The sequence below is a fragment of the Haliotis cracherodii genome, unplaced genomic scaffold (genome assembly GCF_022045235.1).
Source record: "Haliotis cracherodii isolate W230 unplaced genomic scaffold, xgHalCrac1.p SCAF_5, whole genome shotgun sequence".
In the NCBI taxonomy this organism is placed as follows: Eukaryota; Metazoa; Mollusca; class Gastropoda; order Lepetellida; family Haliotidae; genus Haliotis; species Haliotis cracherodii.
In genome coordinates this window covers 51,239,908-51,261,289 of record NW_027266308.1, presented here as the reverse complement: position 1 = coordinate 51,261,289, position 21,382 = coordinate 51,239,908, and the positions used below count along the sequence as shown (strand labels likewise).

The 21,382-nt window shown below is 39.8% G+C and overlaps 1 protein-coding gene across 1 annotated transcript in view; it reads left to right on the top strand.

Annotated features, from left to right (window-relative positions):
- The window catches only part of LOC139443454 (uncharacterized), a 167,925-nt gene that overhangs the window by 61,935 nt on the left and 84,608 nt on the right, over positions 1–21,382 (top strand). The window contains exon 8 of the mRNA XM_071224439.1: positions 20,527–20,720. Coding sequence (XP_071080540.1) covers positions 20,527–20,720 — 194 coding nt within the window. The remainder of the gene's footprint in view (positions 1–20,526; positions 20,721–21,382) is intronic.

Genomic DNA, 21,382 nt, shown 5'->3' with positions numbered 1-21,382 from the left:
TTGATGCATATCATCTATCCCAATTACGTAGATCGATGCTCATGATATCAATCACTAGATTGTCTAATCACTTGATTATTTATCTAATATCATATATAGCTAGAATATTGCTGAGTGCGGCATTAACAACAAACAAACAAACAAATCTTGCCAGTCATCTACACAATACAAAGTCAGTGTGACTTTACAAAGTCAGTGTTTCATTGTAAAACAATGTTTTGTTAGATCTTTTCATTGCAAGTTACACTCAAGAATCTGTTTGGAATGGTTATATAATGAACAAAAATTTTAACCAAAATATTTTTTCTTAAAATTTACAATATGGAGTAGTTTTTTATAAACATCTTTCAATCAACTGAAAAACTTTCACTGATAGATTTAAACCGACTATTTTGCTTCCTGTTTCCGTGTCATTCTGATTATTTCAACTAAGAATAGAAAATAAACATTTGTGCTAAATTGCGTCAATGAGAAGAGAAGGTCAGACCTCTTCCCATATCCCGTCTGTAATTGTCAGCCATATCTTGGTAGCAGTGTTTCAGCACATCTATCTTCCCAGAATTCCTTGCCCCATCATATACAGGTTATCAGCTCTGGCTTCCTGTTCCTTGTCTAACAAGTTTCTTGCCACTTTTCTCTTCTCCCATGTCTACCTCGCCTTTTGTTCTAGTCGTGTTTATCATCCGGACACAGGCGTGCATCGTTTATCTCAACATTGCATGCTTTAGCTGGGTGAGTAAAGTCATTTTTTGGTGTTGCAAGTGATTGTGAGAAGGTGACATATTATGTTCAAGGGCTGCTATAAACTGTATACAGGTAATTTCTGTGTTGATGAATTACAAGCAGATATGCTGCTTTGAAGCTGCACTCTGGCATGCTGAGATTAGAGGAGTATTTGTTCACATAATACCAAGTTCCTTTCTTTCTGGTCCTTGTTTATTTTTGAGGAGATGCTCCAACAACAATGGAGAATATTACCTGGCTCTTATGCTAATGTCCTACCAGTGTTAGGGGCGGTCGGGTAGCCCAGTGGTTAAAGCGTTCGCTCGTCACACCGAAGATTCCCGACATGGTTACAATGTGTGAAGCCCATTTCTGGTGTCCCCCGCCGTGATATTGCTGGAATATTGTTAAAGGCCCTCTCTTCAGGTCCATTTTAAAATAAAATATGCAGCTTTTTGTGTCAAATAAATCAAGATGCAAATTTACTGGAGGCATTCAGGACCCACACCTATGAAGCTATGGCCCGGCATGAAATCTACCTGCCACAGGCCTATGGGCCAGCACTTATTTAGAACACTGTGTCCTATCAATATGATCCTCCCAACAAATATACTGCTCAAAATAGTCGTAAGAGGCGACTAACGGGATCGGGTGGTCAGGCTCGCTGACTTGGTTGCATGTCATCATATCCTAATTGCCTGGATCGATGTTCATGATGTCAATCACTGGATTGACTCGATTATTTACAAACCAACGTCATATAGCTGTTATATTGCTGAGTGCATCGTTAAACAGCAAACAAACAAACTTCTGTGAGAAAAAAGTTTGTTTTCTTGTTTAGGTATTGAGGGATATGTTAAGGCTTTTACTCTATAGATAGGAGTGAGTGAGTGAGTGAGTGAGTGAGTATGGTTTTGCGCCGCTTTTAGCAGTATTCCAGCAATATCACAGCAGGGGAAACCAGAAATGGGCTTCACACATTGTACCCATGTCGGGAATAGAACCCGGGTCTTCGGCGTGACGGGCGAACGCTTTAACCACTAGGCTACCCGACCGCCCCCGATAGATAGGATTCACTTCTGTCAGAGAATGGTTGGAATTCTTGTTCAGGTATTTGCAATGGCCAGAGACTACGGATATCCTATGCTGTTGACCAGGTATTACAAGGAAATACACAGAACCCTCATTAATGCTGTTGGTATCATTCATTGTTAAATTGTCCAGAATAACGAATCTGTGTTACTGTGTAATGTCCTCAAGGGGCGGTCCGGTAGCCTAGTGGTTAAAGCACTTGCTCGTCACGCCGAAGACCCGGGTTTGATTCCCGACATGGGTACAATGTGTGAAGCCCATTTCCGGTGTCCCCCGCCGTGATATTGCCGGAATATTGCTAAAAGCAGCGTAAAATCAAACTCACTCACTCTCTCACTGTAATGTTCTTAATAAGTAGGTTTTTAACACTAATCAGCATGGTTAACAAATCTGTCTTACAAAGTAGTGTTTTTTATGTATAGGTAGGTTTGACAGTAACCATACAGACGGTGATGTTTAAGGACTAACTGGATCTAGAATATTGTGGTTTCACTGTATTAAAAGTGTGTGGGTAGACATTTTAACCATTCCCATGTACAGGCACTTCATTATTCCTGAGAAACTTAAGTTAAAAACAGCTTCTGTCAGGTTCTGTTAAACAGGAAATAATGTCAGTTTTACCATTTATCATATTTGACATGGGTAACAAATAAGAAACTATGCATGTTCTCATATAGAAACCATTTTATGAACAATTTTATGGTATCTGACAGAGCAATAGAAAATCCACTTATTTTGGAAAATTGACACCTAACAAGAACGCTTGAGAATTCTTGGTTTATCACTAATGGCAATGTCATAATGTACAGTATGGATATTAAAACAGCTGTGCGACAAAAATATCTCTCAGGCATCAGAATTCAATGCAATGATATTTAATCAATATTCTTCTGAAGATATTTCAGCCACCAGCAAGCTTCCTGGACCAGCCAATGTCTGCGGCTGCATTTGCCGGAACCTGATTATGCTCCCTGTTTAGAACCAACAAATCAGTCCGACATGACTAGCGTTACAGTTTTATCAAAAAAGTATACATCGCTCATCAAGGATTCATACCTTTTTAAGCTGACATAGAACTGATGATTCGGCAAAACAATGAAATTTTATCTGCACGTGCAAATAAGATGGCAACTGGGATTGGTTAGGCTAGCACACGTCGATGTTCGAATTGCTGTATCAATACAAGTCATCTTCGCTGCAAAGGCTTTTCTCAGGAATAAGCCTTTGGCCAGTGTTTGCTGCGACTTATTTACTCATGTCCGTAGTCAATAAAGACGATGTTCTGATGTATCTACGCTGTACCAAGGTATTTTTAGCTGCACACACAAATCCCATGAAGGATATTTTGGTCTTCTTACGTCTCGAGGACTTAATTCATTTAGGGTTTTACAGAGCCAACACAAGGAATTATTGTAGTTGGTCTTAGGTTAGAGGAGAGGCCAGTTTGGGAAGTAACTGTAGGTCAGGTGATATTGGCGTGTTTTTTGCAGTTGAGAGGTCAGTGGATGGTAATGGTGTTAGGTAGAAGTGTTGGGAACAGTAATTTGTTTGGCTGAATTCTTTCGGCTGAGTTTTTCTTGCAAAAATTTGATTAAGCTGAACCAGATAACGGGATAAATTGGTACCTGGACAATTGATTTTGTATGGTATGTTAACTGTGTTAGTAAAACATTTATAGACTGTGCTGGTCTTTTAAGGCCTATTAGTATGGTCTAGCCGTGTGAGGTATGTATACTATTAAAAAGGTCTACGAGATTCTTTCATATTACCACAGTTAATCTATCATGGCATGACAGATTAACTTTTGTAATATGAAAGAATTGGCTGGTATCTTTTAGTACCATATTTGCTCCGACCTAAGGTTGGTATTTGGTTCTATAAGATAAGATAACACTTTATTATCCAGAACAAAATTTGGGTAACATCAGCACAAGGTTTCAAATTATTGATAAATACAGATACAAATAAATGATAACATCATAAACATAATTAACTCTAAATATGGCACTAGCCAATAAACGGTCAGCATTTATTTATCACAAAACTTGTATCTTGTATGAATGAATTCCAAATTTCTGTTTGTTGTCAACATCGGCAATCGTATTTGTTTCACTTGCTTGGCAGTGGCCAGATGTAGTTTTATTAAAGTTTTATTGAACTGAATTGTGAAAGGACTGATCTTCATCAATGAATTCTTTAATCAGACTCAGCAATGATGATTATGATTCGGGGGCACAGTTCTGCACAATGAGAAGCAGCACCAGGGGTGCAACTAAGCCAATTTTAAGTGTCAGCAATACCAATTTTATGAGGGCCCGCTAGCTCATCCAGAAATTTAAAAAAAAAGATGCATTTTTGGACTGTTTATGTTAGATTTTATTTGTAACAAACATTGGCAATTTATTTATTATAATTTTTTATTAGTGATATATATATGTGTTTCACTAAAACATTTTTGACTTTCATTCAAGAAACATCTGTGATGACAAATGAAGTCTGAACATTAAAACATCGATAATATTTCTTTTATGTGTTTTTACATGTTCATTCAAAATATGTAATGGTTATTTATTTTTTCATATTTTAACGTTAGCCAACCTATCATTATAATGAAAATAATTGTGTGGGCGCGGTTTGCTTACGTCACAATCCATCTACCACTAAAATCCTGAAGTGCGTAAAGATTCTGATTTTTAAGATAGATAATAAATATCATATAGAGTTTGCATCGATAATTTACTATATAGTTAGTTGAGGTTTACTTATAATTTTTTTTTGCTTTTTTAGGTGTAAAAACATATTGTGTTTTTTTTTAGGTGTAACCAATTGCTTTTCTGCTACGATGGTAGTTTCGCCTCTGAGCACCCTGCACCATTGGGGTACCCTGTTTCAACATCCCATAAGAACAGGGGTCATGGGTGCTCAGTCATCTCTGGCACTACAAATGTTGGTGAAGAGTAGGGTCCTTTCAGCATACCAGAAACCTATTTTCATGGGTTCGAATACTAGAGTCACCGTATTATGTTTCTAGGTATGTCACCACCATGTTCATGCTTTCTTGTCTCACCAAAGGCCTTCTACATCACTGACCTGCATCACTTGAGGCCTTCCTCCCACGTTCAGCAAACATATTGTTCAAAGCAGGGTTACTCCGAAAAGAGTATCAGTATGAGGGCCCTTATTGGTTGGTCTTCAGTCAGTAAGTTTAGGGCCGAGAGTGAGTTGGGTTAAACGCCACTTTGAACAATATTCAAGTTATATCACAGCGTGTCAGCTTGATGTGGGAGGGAAGCCCAAAGTGATGCAGGTCTCAGAGGTTGACCACTTAGGTGAAACCCATGGGCACGGGTATGGTGGTGACAAACCTAGAAACATAATCGGGATGTAACTTTGTGACGCCTTAGACAACTTGGCCACCTGTGCACCTGAGGGATGACATATATGTATCTAAAGAAAATGTCCACTGTCAGGTTTACAGGAGAATCCTCATTGTAATCCATCTTTACATTAATCCAATCACACACCAAATAGCACCGCTTATTAGTGCTGAGTAAAGTACTTCCGCTAAAACAATGCATACGCACTGGCTCGTGTCGGCCTTTGACGCAGTCACAAAGACGTCTGTGGGGACTTGCAGGTGTGATCAGTGATGACATAAGTGAGTAGAACGCTTGTCTTGACCCCAGCAGTGACAATTCACAGGATGTAATTAGTGTTTGAATGACAATGTTTCTATACTTACTACAAGTGCTGCTAAAAAAAATCAGTTTTGTGGAATACATAACTGTTTGTTTTCAGCGTATGTCTAAGTTGGTATTTCTCCTATCCTTATTGTAGATATAAATGCGATGTTTGATAATGCGAACAAAGACAACTCGCATTTTTCACATTTAATTCACGCTTGCGTTAATTTCAAGATTTACAGTATGCATGATTGACAAATGCCATAATATAATCTGATTCTGAATTTGATGTACAATTACTAAGATTAAATGAATTTGGGCACAAATTTCTATGCAAATTGTAAGAGCAATTTCATGAGTTTTTGGTTGTATTACTCTGTGCTTGAAAAATCAAGCAATTAACATAAATGCAGTGAGTGAGTGAGTATGGTTTTACCATGCTTTTAGCAATATTCCAGCAGTATCACAACGGGGGACACCAGAAATGGGGTTCACACATTGTACTCATGTCAGGAATCAAACCCGTGTGTGTGTGTGTGTGTGTGTGTGTGTGTGTGTGTGTGTGTGTGTGTGTGTGTGTGTGTGTGTGTGTGTGTGTGTCTGTGTGTGTGTCTGTGTGTGTGTCTGTGTGTGTCTGTGTTTTTTCCTCGTTTGAGCCCCTTAATGCCGAGCACCAGACAGGGTAGCAAAAAGTACCTTCTAATAACATCTTTTGGTATGACATACCCAGGGATTGAACCCCAGGCCTTCCGCTCTCTGGGTGGATGCTCTACCACTGGACCACTGAGAGAGTCTATTTTAAAAGGAGATATGATGGTATACATATATGCCACACTTCTCTGTTGTAAGTCTTATGTCAAACATGACAGACTTCATGCGACAGTAGATGGAATATTTACAGCGTTCCCTTATTATTAGGTTGAAGCATGTGCCGAGAAATGACAGAACTGAGCTGACACTCATGTTGCCATTGTTTTTCTTCAGCGGAAGTTCTTCCTTTGATGTGTACTATCTCTGTCTTAAGCTAGAGTGTGGTTTGACAGGAAGCCTGTATTTTAATGTCTTTAAGCTTTTGATCAGTTTCAGCTAAAGACTTCTGACTTTACTCTAAACTTCACTCAAGTATTTCTAAATGTGGTTTGTTAACTCTTTCTCATGCAATGGAGCTAAAAGGTCTCCACTCTGTAACAGCTGAGAACATATCATCTTCATCCAAGATTCCCAGTGACAGAACGGCACTTTGAAAGTACCAGGACCATACAATTCCTTTCAAACACAAACTGACAACTGTATGCTGGAAAAACTGTGCGTTGCAGTCATACTCACAATTATATTTTGATTGTGAAATTCTTACAGCCATGACCAGAACTTTATTAGGTGTAAAAGAGAGTTTGCGTTTATATGATAACTCAACCAAGAAGAAGTTTTAAAGAAAACATACATCTTTATATACTTGTTTATTGCATTTAACGAAATTTTGATGTAGAATCTTGAACTGTCACACCAGGTTGATAACGATGTAAGAGTGAGTGAGTTAGGTTTAACGCTGCTTTTAACAGTATTCCAGTTTTATTACGGTGTGTCAGCTTAATGTGTGAGGAAAGCCCGAAGTGATGCAGGTCTCCGATGTTTACCACTTCGGTGAAACCCACGAGCACGGGTATGGTGCTGACAAACCTAGAAACATTATCAGGGCGAACCAGGATTCAAACCCACAATCATAGGTTTCTGGCGCGGCCAAGGGATGCAACTCTGCACAGAGAATTGCTGTGCCTTAGTTGTAACGATGTAAGAATCTACATCATAACCATGCAAATTGCGATAAACCAGAAGTTGTTTACCATAAGGTTGTATGTTTTCTTATTTACTCCCCAACTTCTAGAATGCCCATCAAACAGTCCAAATAAATATTTTACTAGCTAACCCAGTTGTCATTTGGATATGACTGTTGACCTTTGCTTCAGCTGTGTTCTTTTAACAAATGGGTGCAAAGAATATTTTTCTTCCTACCAATCATAATTTTGCTGCATCCATTTTAATATGATGTTTTACATTTTCCTCACAACATATTTCATATCCTTGTTATGGGATACGGGTTGACCAGTGTGCAGAGTTGTGTCCCTTGGTCTGTAAATGATCGAGTCTTGACCAGACAGACCAGTGATTGATATCATGAGCATCGATACACTCAGTTGGGATCAATGACATGCATGAACCAAGTCAGCGAGCCTGACCACCCGATCCGTTAGTCGCCTTTTACGACAAGCATAGTCACCTTTTACAGCAAGCATGGGTTGCTGAAGACCTATTCTACCCCGGAATCTTCACAGCTTCTATGTTAAAGTATGGGAGTTACGATCATCTTAGCACTAAGATCGTTTTATGCAAGTGGGCCCTGTACTGGATAGCACAGTTTGAAAAGGTAAATGTGCCTTGAATCATGTTTAATGATGGGAGTGATGGTGAGAGGTTAAGTCCTGTTGGTAGATTGTTCCCAAGTGTCTTACATCTTGATTATATAGCTGGTATACTGGTTTGCATCTGATACGCAACAGTGTGCGTGGCTGATTTTATACCGACCTGGAACCTGGTCATCAATCCAGGCAGGGTGGGGTGAACAAAGCAGCCATGTTGTAGTGTTCAATCTGACATTTCCGATGCAATCTGACTGTAACCGTCCCTGCACATTCTCACTTTCTAATTGCTCATCTTTGTTGCCTTCTCTTTATCTGCAGCTCCGTTATCCAGTGTATCCCTGTGCCCAGTGTGCGTACATGGCTACCGTGTGCCGATAGCTCCACGTGTCACTGTTGGAGTGATCATGCGTTATTGTGTGTAGTTGTTTGCCCGAATTACGTCATGTCGATTGTGGCATGTGGCATCATGGTGGCATCATGGTGGCAAGCAGTTTCCAGACTTGCCTTGTTTTGTATTATCTTCTCATTGAGTGTATGAACTGGGGTTTGGAGACTTTAAAAGTAGTCGAATATTGCACACCTGTATAGTGACCTTGAACTTTGTGTTCAACTGATACTTCTGATACCTCTGGGAGGACACCTGTTTGCACACAGACACCTGGTGTCGTATGGGAATTTAACTGTTATCAGGTACAGTCAACAAAAGACAACTGGACATTTTAAAAAGTTAATATTGTTTGAGGGCTCATGAACTTCATGTGCGTCTGATACTTCCGATACCTCTAGGGACACCTGTTCACACCAAACACCTGGTGTCGTATGGGAATTTAACTGTTATCAGGGAGAGTCAACAAAAGACAACTGGCCATTTTGAAAGTTAATATTGTTTGGTGGCTCATGAACTTCATGTGTGATTGATACACCTGTATAGTGACCTTGAACTTTGTGTGCAACTGATACTTCTGATACCTCTGGGAGGACACCTGTTCACACACAGACACCTGGTGTTGTATGGGAATTTAACTGTTAGCTATCAGGGAGAGTCAATAACAATGAACCACTTCTATTTCTGTTAAGATTTATGAACTCGACATACCACTGTGAGAACGCCATATCACTGATGTTCAAAGTGATGGTGATGGTGATCGGTGGAGATCACCGCTTGTGTGGCAATATTATGTGAGTTCGATCACACAATATGAGTGAGTGAGTATGGTTTTACGCCACTTTTAGCAATATTCCAGCAATATCACGGCGGGGGACACCAGAAATGGGCTTCATACATTGTACCCATGTCGGGAATCGAACCTGTGTCTTGGGCGTGATGAGCGAACGCTTTAACCACTTGGCTACCCGACCGCCCCCACAATAGTATGAAGTTATATGTGCATGTTGATGGCGTTGCCTGTATTACTGGGTGCAAAGCAGTCTTAGCGCTAAGGTAATCATAACTCCCATACCTAAACATAGACTGACGACAGTCGTAGCGCTAAAGTTTTCTCGTGACAATGGCACTCTGGTTATTTGGTTGTGTTCAATCCCAGAATCAGGGCTGTGTGTGAAGCACTGCTACCATAGACCCCTTTCGTCTCAAGACAAGAGCCCCGCTCCGTGGAGTGTTCATAGCCCTATCATATCTCTATACTTTAAGAAACTCTTTGTAAAAGTTTTTATTATCATTTCTGTAAACATATTACAGTTTTGTGTAATTTGTTTTCTTTTATGAAATGTGATCAATAATATTAATATCAAATTCAAGAAAATGTTGCACTAAAGCCAAGGGCTTTTTTTCACATTATTCCTATATATCATCAAATAATAAGGTGCTATCAAATTTCAGAGTTGTCATAATGGAATATGGAACGAAAGCTTTCTGGTTTCTCTATAATTATTTTCCCAGAATAATTGAATATCCTTTACTGTCAAAAGCTTTTCTGTTTCTGTATAATTATTTTCCTGGAATAATTATAGACAAAGGCATCAATTATTCTCTTTCAGTGGTATTGCCAGGTGTACCACTATATTTTGCTGGGTAGGCAGATCAGATAGGAGTCTTGTGACTGGGGCACGGGGTGCAGTGGAAACACATGTCAATAGTGCCTGGGACTGTGTTAGTGGGGGAATAACAGGCTTACACCACAGTTCATTGAGTTTTTACAAGAACATGTGGACATGCCAGTGCAGAATGTCTTGTATTTCTCTTGGAGGGCTTGAATTTGTCAACTTGGACTTATTTTGCATTTGAGTCAGTGTTCAAAATAAAATACAAATTCAGGTTCCCATTGGGATCCACGAACTTCAGAAGCTGCAGACCCTGATTAAACTCTTCTCAGAGCTCCAGATAAGGTTTTGGTGCCGTGGGTATTTTACCCATGCATTTTAAAATCATTGTGTATCAGTAATTCTATCTGGGTATTCAAATTTCTGTTACCCAGTAGTTTTTACACATGTGGGTATTTAAGTTAAATATTTAAAAACACTATTCATCTAGTCCCTGCAAACTGGTGTCATGTGGGTTTGAGAGCTTTATAGGACTAAAAAATACCACGATACTTCCACAAGAAAGTGTGATGGCAAATGATCATGATGTAGCTGTCATCGTGGAGTTTGGCAAGGTTGACGGAATGCCCGTTTATAATTTTATAAAAAGTTGCTGATTTGCTAATCGAATACGCAGGGTTACTTCACAATATTTTGAATATACACACAAGTTTTACTATTGTAGCGTATCTGTAATGTTGGATTTTATTTTACTGCATATTTCTGCATTTCTGATGCATATTTTGAGCAGATACGCAGCTTATCTGGAGCTCTGTCTTCAGGCCCTCTCTATAAAAAAAACACTGCAGCTTATTGGACAGGTAATTCAAGACATTAATATATTTACTGCAGGGCATAAGGACCCATACAAATTTGAAACTATGGGTCCCAAACGAAATCTACCTGCCACAGGCCTACGCCAGGCAATTATTTCAAACACTGATTTGGGGGGCACGGGTGGCCCAGTCGTCTAAGGTGTCGCGATTTGCTGTGCAGAGTTGCATCCCTTGGGCACGCCAGAAACCTATGATTGTGGGTTCGAATCCTGGTTCGCCCCGATTATGTTTCTAGGTTTGTCAGCACCATACCCGTGCTCGTGGGTTTTACTGAAGTGGTAAACGTCTGAGACCTGCATCACTTCGGGCTGTCCTCCCAAATTAAGCTGACACGCCGTGATATGACTGGAATACTGTTAAAAGCGGCGTTAAACCCAACTCACTCACTCACTCACTCACTCACTCAAACACTGATTTGAGGTAGAATGGATTTAATCTTATGTATATAAAAGATTGGTTTAAAGCTAGTCCTTACAAAGGGCAAGTAACCTGGGATGCAAGCCAAGTATTTGACAGGTCAAGGTCAAGGTTAAATCTCATCTGACACTGGTTTAAGGATGATGACTTTGACAAATTAATCACTTGTCGCTTTTTAATCAATTTATATGTGAACACAGGTCACAGGTGCCAGCACATTTATCAGCCCACCTGGTCAAAGGGCCCTCATTCACATGATGTTGCCTCCAACTAACTACCGCATGTTTCTGGATGATTACGAATGATGGATCAGAACCAAGTTCAGGTAGCATCTGTAGACAGGTCATATGTAAACCCAGGTATTTAAGGTTCCATAACCTCCCAAACTGACCTAGGTCAGTGGGTTAAAACATCACATGGTAATGGTTGGAATTAACTGAGAGCACTAAGTTTGGACAAAGACTCTGACAGTTATTGATGGATCCGGACTTACTTCATGTAAAATACCCCCTAAATGTACAGCATTTACTAAGCTGTGTTAGAAGTAGCTGCCTGGCCATTATGCCGAGGCTGGTTATATTGGTGGCAGATTAGTAGTAACGTAAGATTCCTATTTTACCTGTCTGAAACTTTGGATTCAGAGTCAGAATTTTGTTATGAAAGCAAAAAAGATACATTGTTCTCGGAACATGATGGATGTCATCTAAAAGATGTGTTGTGACAAATAGAATTGTTTGGTTCGTCCCTTCAGAGAAGAAAAATTATATATCTTGTAGCAGTAACAAAAAAAAATTCTGTCTCAAACAAAAGACCAAGCCCCCACCCAGTAGTAAATGGTCGGTCCGTTAGATACTTATTGTTTTTACACACCTGTGGGTGAGACACCAATTGAAATAACCGGTATCAAACAGATGTTTGAGACTGAATTCCAGGTCCATGATTGGCTGCTCCATGGTGATGACCCCAGGTCAGATTATTACAGACTACTTTCCTGATGGTAACTCATTGATAAGTTACTTTTGCTTTAATCTAATTCACCTACATCAGTGTTCGAAATACCTGCCTGCCCGATCATCCGAGACGGGTTGATTTCAACTTGGGCTGACAGATTTTCAAATCCCCTGCCCGACGGTCGGGTTATATTTCATATGTGAAAATATTCTAAATATTTCCCGATGATAAGCATTAATTCCCATGTAAAGATGAATGATAAAATGTAACCAAAAGGAAACCCTGATAGCTTATCCCGAGAAACATATCATTATAGTGGGCAGGCAGGTTTTGGTCAGGGCTGGCAAGTATTTCAGCTAGCCAGTCTCGGGTCTGGCTGAAATTTTTGGGAGTTTCATACCCTGCCTACATATGTGTCAAAACTTTCTGGTATTAGACTGTAAATAAATGTTCTTTGATCTGAGCTAGTTTGTTTTACATGTATCATCATTGCGTGGATAATCTGGAGATACGGAAGAAACTTTTCAGTGGATGGTCGCACTAGGTGTTAGTAGTAAGCAGTTAGCCGGATGATGCAGTTAGGTGCCACTGTGATTCTGAAAATAGACAAACTATGCATTGATTCAATGCAAAACTAATGCAATTTGTGTGTGTAAGAAACAGATTATTGCACTTGTATCTGTTATATCTATCTATCACACAATTCGCTGTTTCAAAACTTGTCACGACCCGTGAAGACCCAGGGTAGAATAGTCTTCAGCAACCTATGCTTGCCTTAAAAGGCGACTAACGGATTGGGTGGTCAGGCTCGCTGACTTGGTTGATGCATGTCATCGTATACCAATTGCGTAGATCGATGCTCATGATGTTAATCACTGGATTGTCTGGTCCAGACTCGACTATTTACAGGCAGCGGTCATATAGCTGGAATATTGCTGAGTGCGGCCTTAAACAAGAAACAAACAAACTTAAAGAAGGATAAACTTTTGAAATTGGTGGAATGTTGACACAGTTTCAAATGGGCTGTTCTTTGTATTCTTAAATCCAATTTGTTCCTATTTCTTTTGGAACTGAGTTTTTGTTGAATAGAATTGTCATGACGGTGGAGTTGATAAGTGTTGTTTGAATAACCAGTATCTGTTGAACTGCCATGATCCCTTTGGCAGCCACGAAGCTCATCTTTGTGGGAAGCAAACTGGTGGTCCAGACATGGAGAGTCCAGAAATGGTAACTCTCTAATCTGGTTCAATTTGTTGATGGAAAGTTCATTGATTCAGCTAAGCTTGTGCCCCAGCCATCAATACCTAGGCATTCAATACCTGAAAACTAGAATTACTTTCAGTCTCAAAGAAAAGCAGTTCTAAACTTGGGACTATCACAGGACTGCCATAAGACTCTGAGATTTCTTGAAATGGAAAAAGTTTCTCCCTTTCGGGAAATAGCTTTTCTTTTCAGACAAGTGATTAAAATTTGTGAGTTGAAGACACTGTGTGGAGTATAGGGTGCATATTCAGGACTGAATGAAGCTTGACAGCTCTGCTACAGAGTTGGGGTTCTAACAAATCAATGGCTAGCAAGGAGTGACATCTGCATCCCTAGTCGACGTCTTCTAGATATATCCTGCATTATTTTGTAGAGAAACTGTTGCCTTTCTTGGAACAGTAATAGAAATTACCATATTTGGTAATAGATTTTGTGAAAAATGTTATTTTTGGCATTTTGAGTGCAAAAGGAGAGACAAAATCGGCAGAAAAATTTCATTGTAAGAAGAAAATGAGTCTTCCAATCATATGTCATGATCAAATGTGCATGTTTTTTATTATCACATTTTAAGTGAAGTAATCATTTTACTGGATATAGTTGCTATTTTTGTTTCAACAAATGAATATTTTGGTCCCCACACAAATCTGTGAAAATATCATTTTAACATTATCTGTTTATTCTGAAAGTGGAAAAAAGTGTTCAAGTCATTCACTTGGGCACCAAAGATAAACCTTCTTTGAACATATGTTTCTGGTATCATATTGTTTATACTATAGTCTGGAAGGTAATTTAAGGTACCAACGTTTACTACAATATCTGAATAACTATCGGACCTACTCCAGTCAAAGTTGGTATGAGTTTATTAAACAGTCATACATAACTGGATATTACATTTAAAGACAATCAGTGCATGAATAAAAAATCTGTCTATTGCGCTATCACTATATTTCATCAACAACCAGACCTGTTCATCGCAGGTGGAACGAGCATTCATTGTAACAGCCATCTGCATAATGCTACCCCTGCGTCACAGGGCCATATGACACAGTTGAACCAATCAACTCAACTCGAAAGGGTGAGCAGGAATCACGCACGTTGAGACGTTGAGACATCGTATTCGTCCGTGCGTGATTCCCGTGCACCCTTTCGAGTTGAGTTGATTGGTTCAACTGTGTCATATGGCCCTGTGACGCAGGGGTGGCATTATGCAGATGTCTGTTTCAATGACCCTTGCTTCAGGAAGATGAGACATGTTGCACTTTCGTTTAACTTCTGAATATGGTGCTGACAAACCAAGGATTATGAAAGGGAAAATCAGGGATTCGAACCCAGCATATCCTGGCATGACAAATGGAGGGATTTCTGCAATGTTCTGCCACAGAGCCAACCATGTCCCCGCAACATGCCAGACATTATTTATCTGGTTCCATCATAAGACTAAACGGATGGGATTCTCTCCCTTTGATGCAACTGCTAACAAATCCTCTTTTCCCATTCCCAGAATTCCATGATATTATAGAACCAGAAATAATAGAAAATTCTTTCAGGAATAGAATAATTGAGTTAGTTCCCTAAGTACAAAATGCCATAAAATAAACCGGTATTAAGATCTAACGTCAAAAGAACATAATCCCAATGATTTGAAAGTGATCACACCCTGGCTACGCACCTGCATGATTTGAACGGAGCTGAACCACATATAGACCCTTTCCCTTGAAATAACTTTGTATGTGTCTCCTCAGCTCTCCGTTTGGTTAGTTTGGCACTGGGGCTGGGTAATTGATGTGTTTTTGTTCTGGCTCAATCCTTTTCCATCTTTCTTTGTCATGAGCTGCCAGTGCCCCTAGAAAATAGCCATAGCTTGGTTTTAGAAGTAGAGACCTCTGCTCATTAAACAGCCCTATTGTGAAACTTGAAACATGATACCTTGTTAAAGCATTTATTTTACACAAATTACAAAACGTTAGGGCCATACATGCACGTCTTTGGCCAAACCAATTGGTTTCTTTGTTTTTATGGGTTTCTTAGACAATATGTAAAATGTCGGCTGCAAAAACAACCACTGGAAAATGGTGAAAGGTTTATTTGAGAATGTTGAGGTGTAGCATCAGATATATAATCTGCCTCAAAGAACATCGAACGAATTATGTGTAAAAATGAATTGCGAAGTGTAAGAGGATACATGTCAATGTTCTCGGGAGGCAAAAAGAATGCTCACAGTTCAGAACAGTTAACATGTTTTGAAAAAATTATAAAAAGAATCATTCATCTTAGACAAAAAAAACCAAGACTTCTGCTCAGTCTTTCAAGGCCATTATTGTCAGATATTGACATACGTGGCCACATAAAAAAAATGTAGGTCTTGTCAGAATAATGAAAAAGCCGTTTAGCAGTGGATACAAAAAGAGGGAGATTTTTTATGGGGTTGATTTTTTCTTCATTGAACCACCTTCCACAATTTGCTTGGGGAGGACATAAAGTGGTCACAGGGGCTTGGCTACAGTCTGGTGTCATGTGCAGTCCACCTGGAACTGTTCTGCTGGTGCACTACGAGTAGGTGATGCTGTGTCTTTCTGAAATAAATGTCAGTGAGGCCTTTTTTTTGTTTCTTGATGATGTTTGTGCATCATCATACAGTTGGTGGTCAAAATAAAAACAATTGCAAGATCATTTTTTTGTTTGATCCCTTGATGTCCAGTCGATAAAGTGAAATTATCGAAAGTAATGCCATGAGAGAACATGCTGTTCAAATGTCGCTTTGACTGTGAAGTCAAAGAGTAATGTCCCTTCCCACATCTGGCTATTTTTTTAGGTTTTCGGGACATTACAGATTTGTTTCAGTAGATATGAGTAAAATTCTGCTTCGGTAAAATTGCTGATTGGCACAGACACGAACCGAGTTATAAGAAAACCTGCCCAATGATGAAGAATGACTGAGAGTGATCATGTGTCACCTTCTAACATCTAATAACAATGAGGTATTCACTCTACATTAGTCATACATACTGACAGCTCTCAGATAATATCTGACTTTTCAAGTGAACTACACCTCTTTTTTTCAAGTGAAAAAAATAATTGCTATTTAGTTGAATGCTTATTTCAAAATTGTGTTTTAATGTCCATATACTTCTCAAAATATCATAGGGATATTCTGAGTGTTAAGGTGCATTCTCATGGGTAAATACAACTTTGCAGATTTGGATGGACCCGTAACATCATCAATGCAAATATCGTATTCAAAATATCAAAAGTGTCGTGTAAATAAGGTTTATTTGCACTTTTGTCCTGTCTATCAATTTCAAAGGCTGAAATGAAAATACAGCAGAGGCAGAGCCTTTATAGACAGAGGTTCCATTTTTGGTCTTGTTGGAGGAAATTTTTTCTAAAACAACATGCTTGATCGCTGAACAAGCCCGCCCCTCCGCACTCTAGCAGGCAAGCTTCCGTTCATGGTCTTGGTGGGCTGCATACGATCCCAGCAAAGCAAACCTTTTCTTCACCCTTTGAAACTCTTAGACATTCTCCTATCCACACTTAAACAATGATCCTTAGTACACTGTTCTCTCATTCTTATGAGTGCAATGAAGGGATTGAAATATACTCCTCTTTCTTTCAACAATGGACATCTGACAAAGTCCATTTACATCACAAATTGAGTCCATTTTTGGTGAGAAAACAATGTGTGAAACATACTATTTCTTCAAATGCGATTGTTGTTTGCATTTCGGTACTTTCATTAATTTTTTGGTGAGACTTTTCTGTGTTTAAAATATTCGCTGACCTGTGTATAAAGTGATGAAGCATCGATTGTACTTATGTCGTTCATTTTTGCGGTATCCGGATCACAACTTGACATATGTCCGACTCTGACAGTGACAATAGTTTTCAAGTTATCATGAAATTTGAATGTTTCTCAAAGGATGAATTGATGATTTTCGGAAGTACAAGTGAACCTCTGCCTGTGACCGACAGTAGTGACAAAACTAATCAGGATGCTCCCCATCTTGGACGAGTGGATTACAAGTGATTGCAAAACTCAGATTGGTTTGTTTGTTTAGTACATTTCTCCAACTCACAATATCCCATTGTAGTCCTGAAATAGCACCACAAAGATGAAGCGTCATGTCATAGACTCTGTGAATCCATGACACTTGCTAACATGTTACATTACACTACACATGACTGAGTGTTTTATGATACCTGACTGACTGACTGTTGGCATACATTATGCAAGAATCTACTACTTAATTATCACTAAGATCAATCGATGTCTATCTTCATAACAGGATGGATTGACGGGGTGGGGATTTGTGGAACCTGCGCCCTTAAAATTGAAAAGGAAAATATCTTACGATGTTAAAATTATGTTATTCATGTTACTTGACACGTCCCCCACCAGCCATTGTCATGACATACATGCAATCCATGGTAGTATATATGCAACACAGGTCTCCCCACAACTAATGAAACGATCACGTTTATTCTGCACCCGGCTGGTGGTAATACCCAATCAGCTCGCAGGCCTTGCAGGCGTAGCCAGACGTGCTAATTAAACCATGACTCCTCGTTAGCACTTTTAAGATTCGTTTGGGTTGTGGCAAGTACAGACCTCAAAATACATACTTTTAATTGAGGGCAACAGCTTTTACTTTATGTTTTCACACTTTTTTTCTCGGCCATCGTATTGTACATCATACTGTTCACATAATGACGTAAGAAAAATGTTTTGCTGTTTTTCATGACACTTGTACTTTAAGCTTCAGTTCATAATAAACAAAAGTAAGCATTTATGTAGAGTGTTGTCGCTCAAAGTTTGAGGTGGTACACTTTCCTTATCATAAGTTGAGTAGTATATACTAATAGCTGTTTTAAAGCAGTAGCCAAGTCAGGAATATGATAGTAAATCATCAACAGTTATTTTAAGGAATTCTGAATTCTGAATTAGATGAGAAACATTGTCTTTTTAATGTAGAGCTAGGTTACCTGTAGATTAAACGATGCTTTATAATAATCAAGGGAGGATCCATCATTATTATAAGGGAGGGGTCCAAAAAATCAAAATCCTCTCTGAGTCAGTTTTACTGCCTACAACACACTACATTTAGTTTTCAAAATGGGGAGGGTGTTCTGGACCTCCCGGAACCCCCTTCTGGATCTGCCTCTGACTTTATGGCACACCGGAACAGGTGAATTAATGCTGAAGCCTTTTTCTGTTTTTTCTACCCCTTGCTCCTAACCATATTGTCTAAGAAAATCCGTAAAACAAAACTGTTTTGTGTCTAGCTCTGTATGTAATTTGTGTGAAGTAAATACTGTGACAAGGTATCAAGAAGGTTGTGTGTATGTGAGTGTGTGTGTGTGACATGTTAAGGAGATAACTGCAACAACATAACGAACAAAATATGCTTGTTGTTTGCCCCTGTGTGGGTAATGGAGAAATATAGGGTAGGGCAACCCCTGCCTTACTTAGGTTGTTGACATAGCTGAAATAATGGGGCGCCCTTACACTGGTAGAACACTCAACGGAAACAGACTCAGAATACACCACACTTACCTGTATAATGGAAGTAACAGGACCATTCATGCCTTGTGGCACTGTGAGAGTGGTGAATGAAGTGAGTGCGTTAGGTGAATGAAGGGGTAAGTGAAACACCTGTTGGTACACCTTGTGATGGTGAATGAGGAGAAAGTGATACACCTGTTGGTACACCTTGTGATGGTGAATGAGGGGTACGCCTGTTGGTACACCTTGTGATGGTGAATGAGGGGAAAGTGATACACCTGTTGGTACACCTTGTGATGGTGAATGAAGGGGTAAGTGATACACCTGTTGGTACACCTTGTGATGGTGAATGAGGGGTACACCTGTTGGTACACCTTGTGACGGTGAATGAGGGGGTATATGATACACCTGTTGGTACACCTTGTGATGGTGAATGAGAGGTACACCTGTTAGTACACCTTGTGATGGTGAATGAGGGGTACACCTGTTGGTACACCTTGTGATGGTGAATGAGGGGTACACCTGTTGGTACACCTTGTGGTGGTGAATGAGGGGTACACCTGTTGGTACACCTTGTGATGGTGAATGAGGGGTACACCTGTTGGTACACCTTGTGGTGGTGAATGAAGGGTACACCTGTTGGTACACCTTGTGATGGTGAATGAGGGGTCCACCTGTTGGTACACCTTGTGATGGTGAATGAGGGGTACACCTGTTGGTACACCTTGTGATGGTGAATGAGGGGTATACCTGTTGGTACACCTTGTGATGGTGAATGAGGGGTACACCTGTTGGTACACCTTGTGGTGGTGAATGAAGGGTACACCTGTTGGTACACCTTGTGATGGTGAATGAGGGGTACACCTGTTGGTACACCTTGTGATGGTGAATGAGGGGTACACCTGTTGTTACACCTTGTGATGGTGAATGAGGAGAAAGTGATACACCTGTTGGTACACCTTGTGATGGTGAATGAAGGGTACACCTGTTGGTACACCTTGTGATGGTGAATGAAGGGGTAAGTGATACACCTGTTGGTACACCTTGTGATGGTGATTGAGGGGAAAGTGATACACCTGTTGGTACACCTTGCAGGGGGTATGATTGATAAACCTGTGACCGCTGAAATGTCGTGTTGGATATCAGAGAACCATCCCACCTTTGACTTGTGTTTGGTCTGAGATCAACTGATCTGTTCCCAGTGTAGTCCCAGACATGTTGTGGCTGTCGGGGTAGAATAGGTCTTCAGCAACCCATGCCTTCCGTAAAAGGCGACTGTGCTTGTCATAAGAGGCGATTAACAGAATCGGGTGGTCAGGTTTGCTGACTTGGTTGATGCATGTCATCGTATATCCCAATTACATGGATCGATGCTTATGATGTCAATCACTAGATTGTCTGGTACAGACTTGATTATTTACAGACCGCCATCATATAGCTGTAATATTGCTGAGTGCGGCGTTAAACAACAAACAAATCAAACCAAATATTTCTGTGTGAAACCTTTCCTAATATTCAGTTACTGATTAGCTGTGCTAATTCCACGGACCTGGTTCTCCATCATCACAGACAACACTCACCCTCACTCACTCACTTTTCAGGAGTTACAGGAACCCTAACCAGGCTGAAATAATCACAGATTTCCCGCTTCCAAGAACCTCTGGGCGCCCCCAAACAGTGCCGATACGCCGACCACATGTTCCTCAGCCGTATTTCTTCCAATTTTATAATCAGACGAAGCTAATCTCCCCGAACGGTCCACTATTCAATAAAGGCGCCCCCGGGACCACGGAGGGTAAGTACACTCCACTGTCATCTTTAGGGGCTTTCAGCACAAGATTCTCAAGCTCTGATACAGATTTCTTTCAAAGGAGGGCTGCACTTAAACATAAATTCTAGTCTAGCACAACTTGGTATACAATTTGCATTTGTCAGCCAAAATCAAGCAAGTATGGTTCCTTTAAAACCCCTATTACATCATAGCCATAAGTCCTGCATTTTGTCTGTCCTCACACTATAAAATTGCAAGAATTTCAACAGATGCTCCTCTTCACTGCCAGCTCTCTTACAGTCTTGAGGGAGATAGTATTCTCCAGCCAACAGCATCTGCGCATGCACAAGGCGAGAAAACGTCATTTCTTTCCTGTGTGTGCTTAAGTAAACAAGGAACAACTTTTTCCAGTATATTTAGATCACAATCTGCTTGATCTTCACAAGGTTTTCACAGTTTATCCATTATAATTACTAGTTATTGATCTGCTTACTGAGGATTTTCTGAAGTAAATTGTTTGTGAGTTTGGTAAACAATGTATTTGTTAGCCAAAAATTAATGAAATAATTCATATTTTTGTTGAGTCACCCAATGATTCTGTTATAAATCTTGACACACCAACCTGATTAATATTCATCAAAAAGGAAGGGTGCGCATTCCTGCGACTACTCTTGAATTAAGTATTA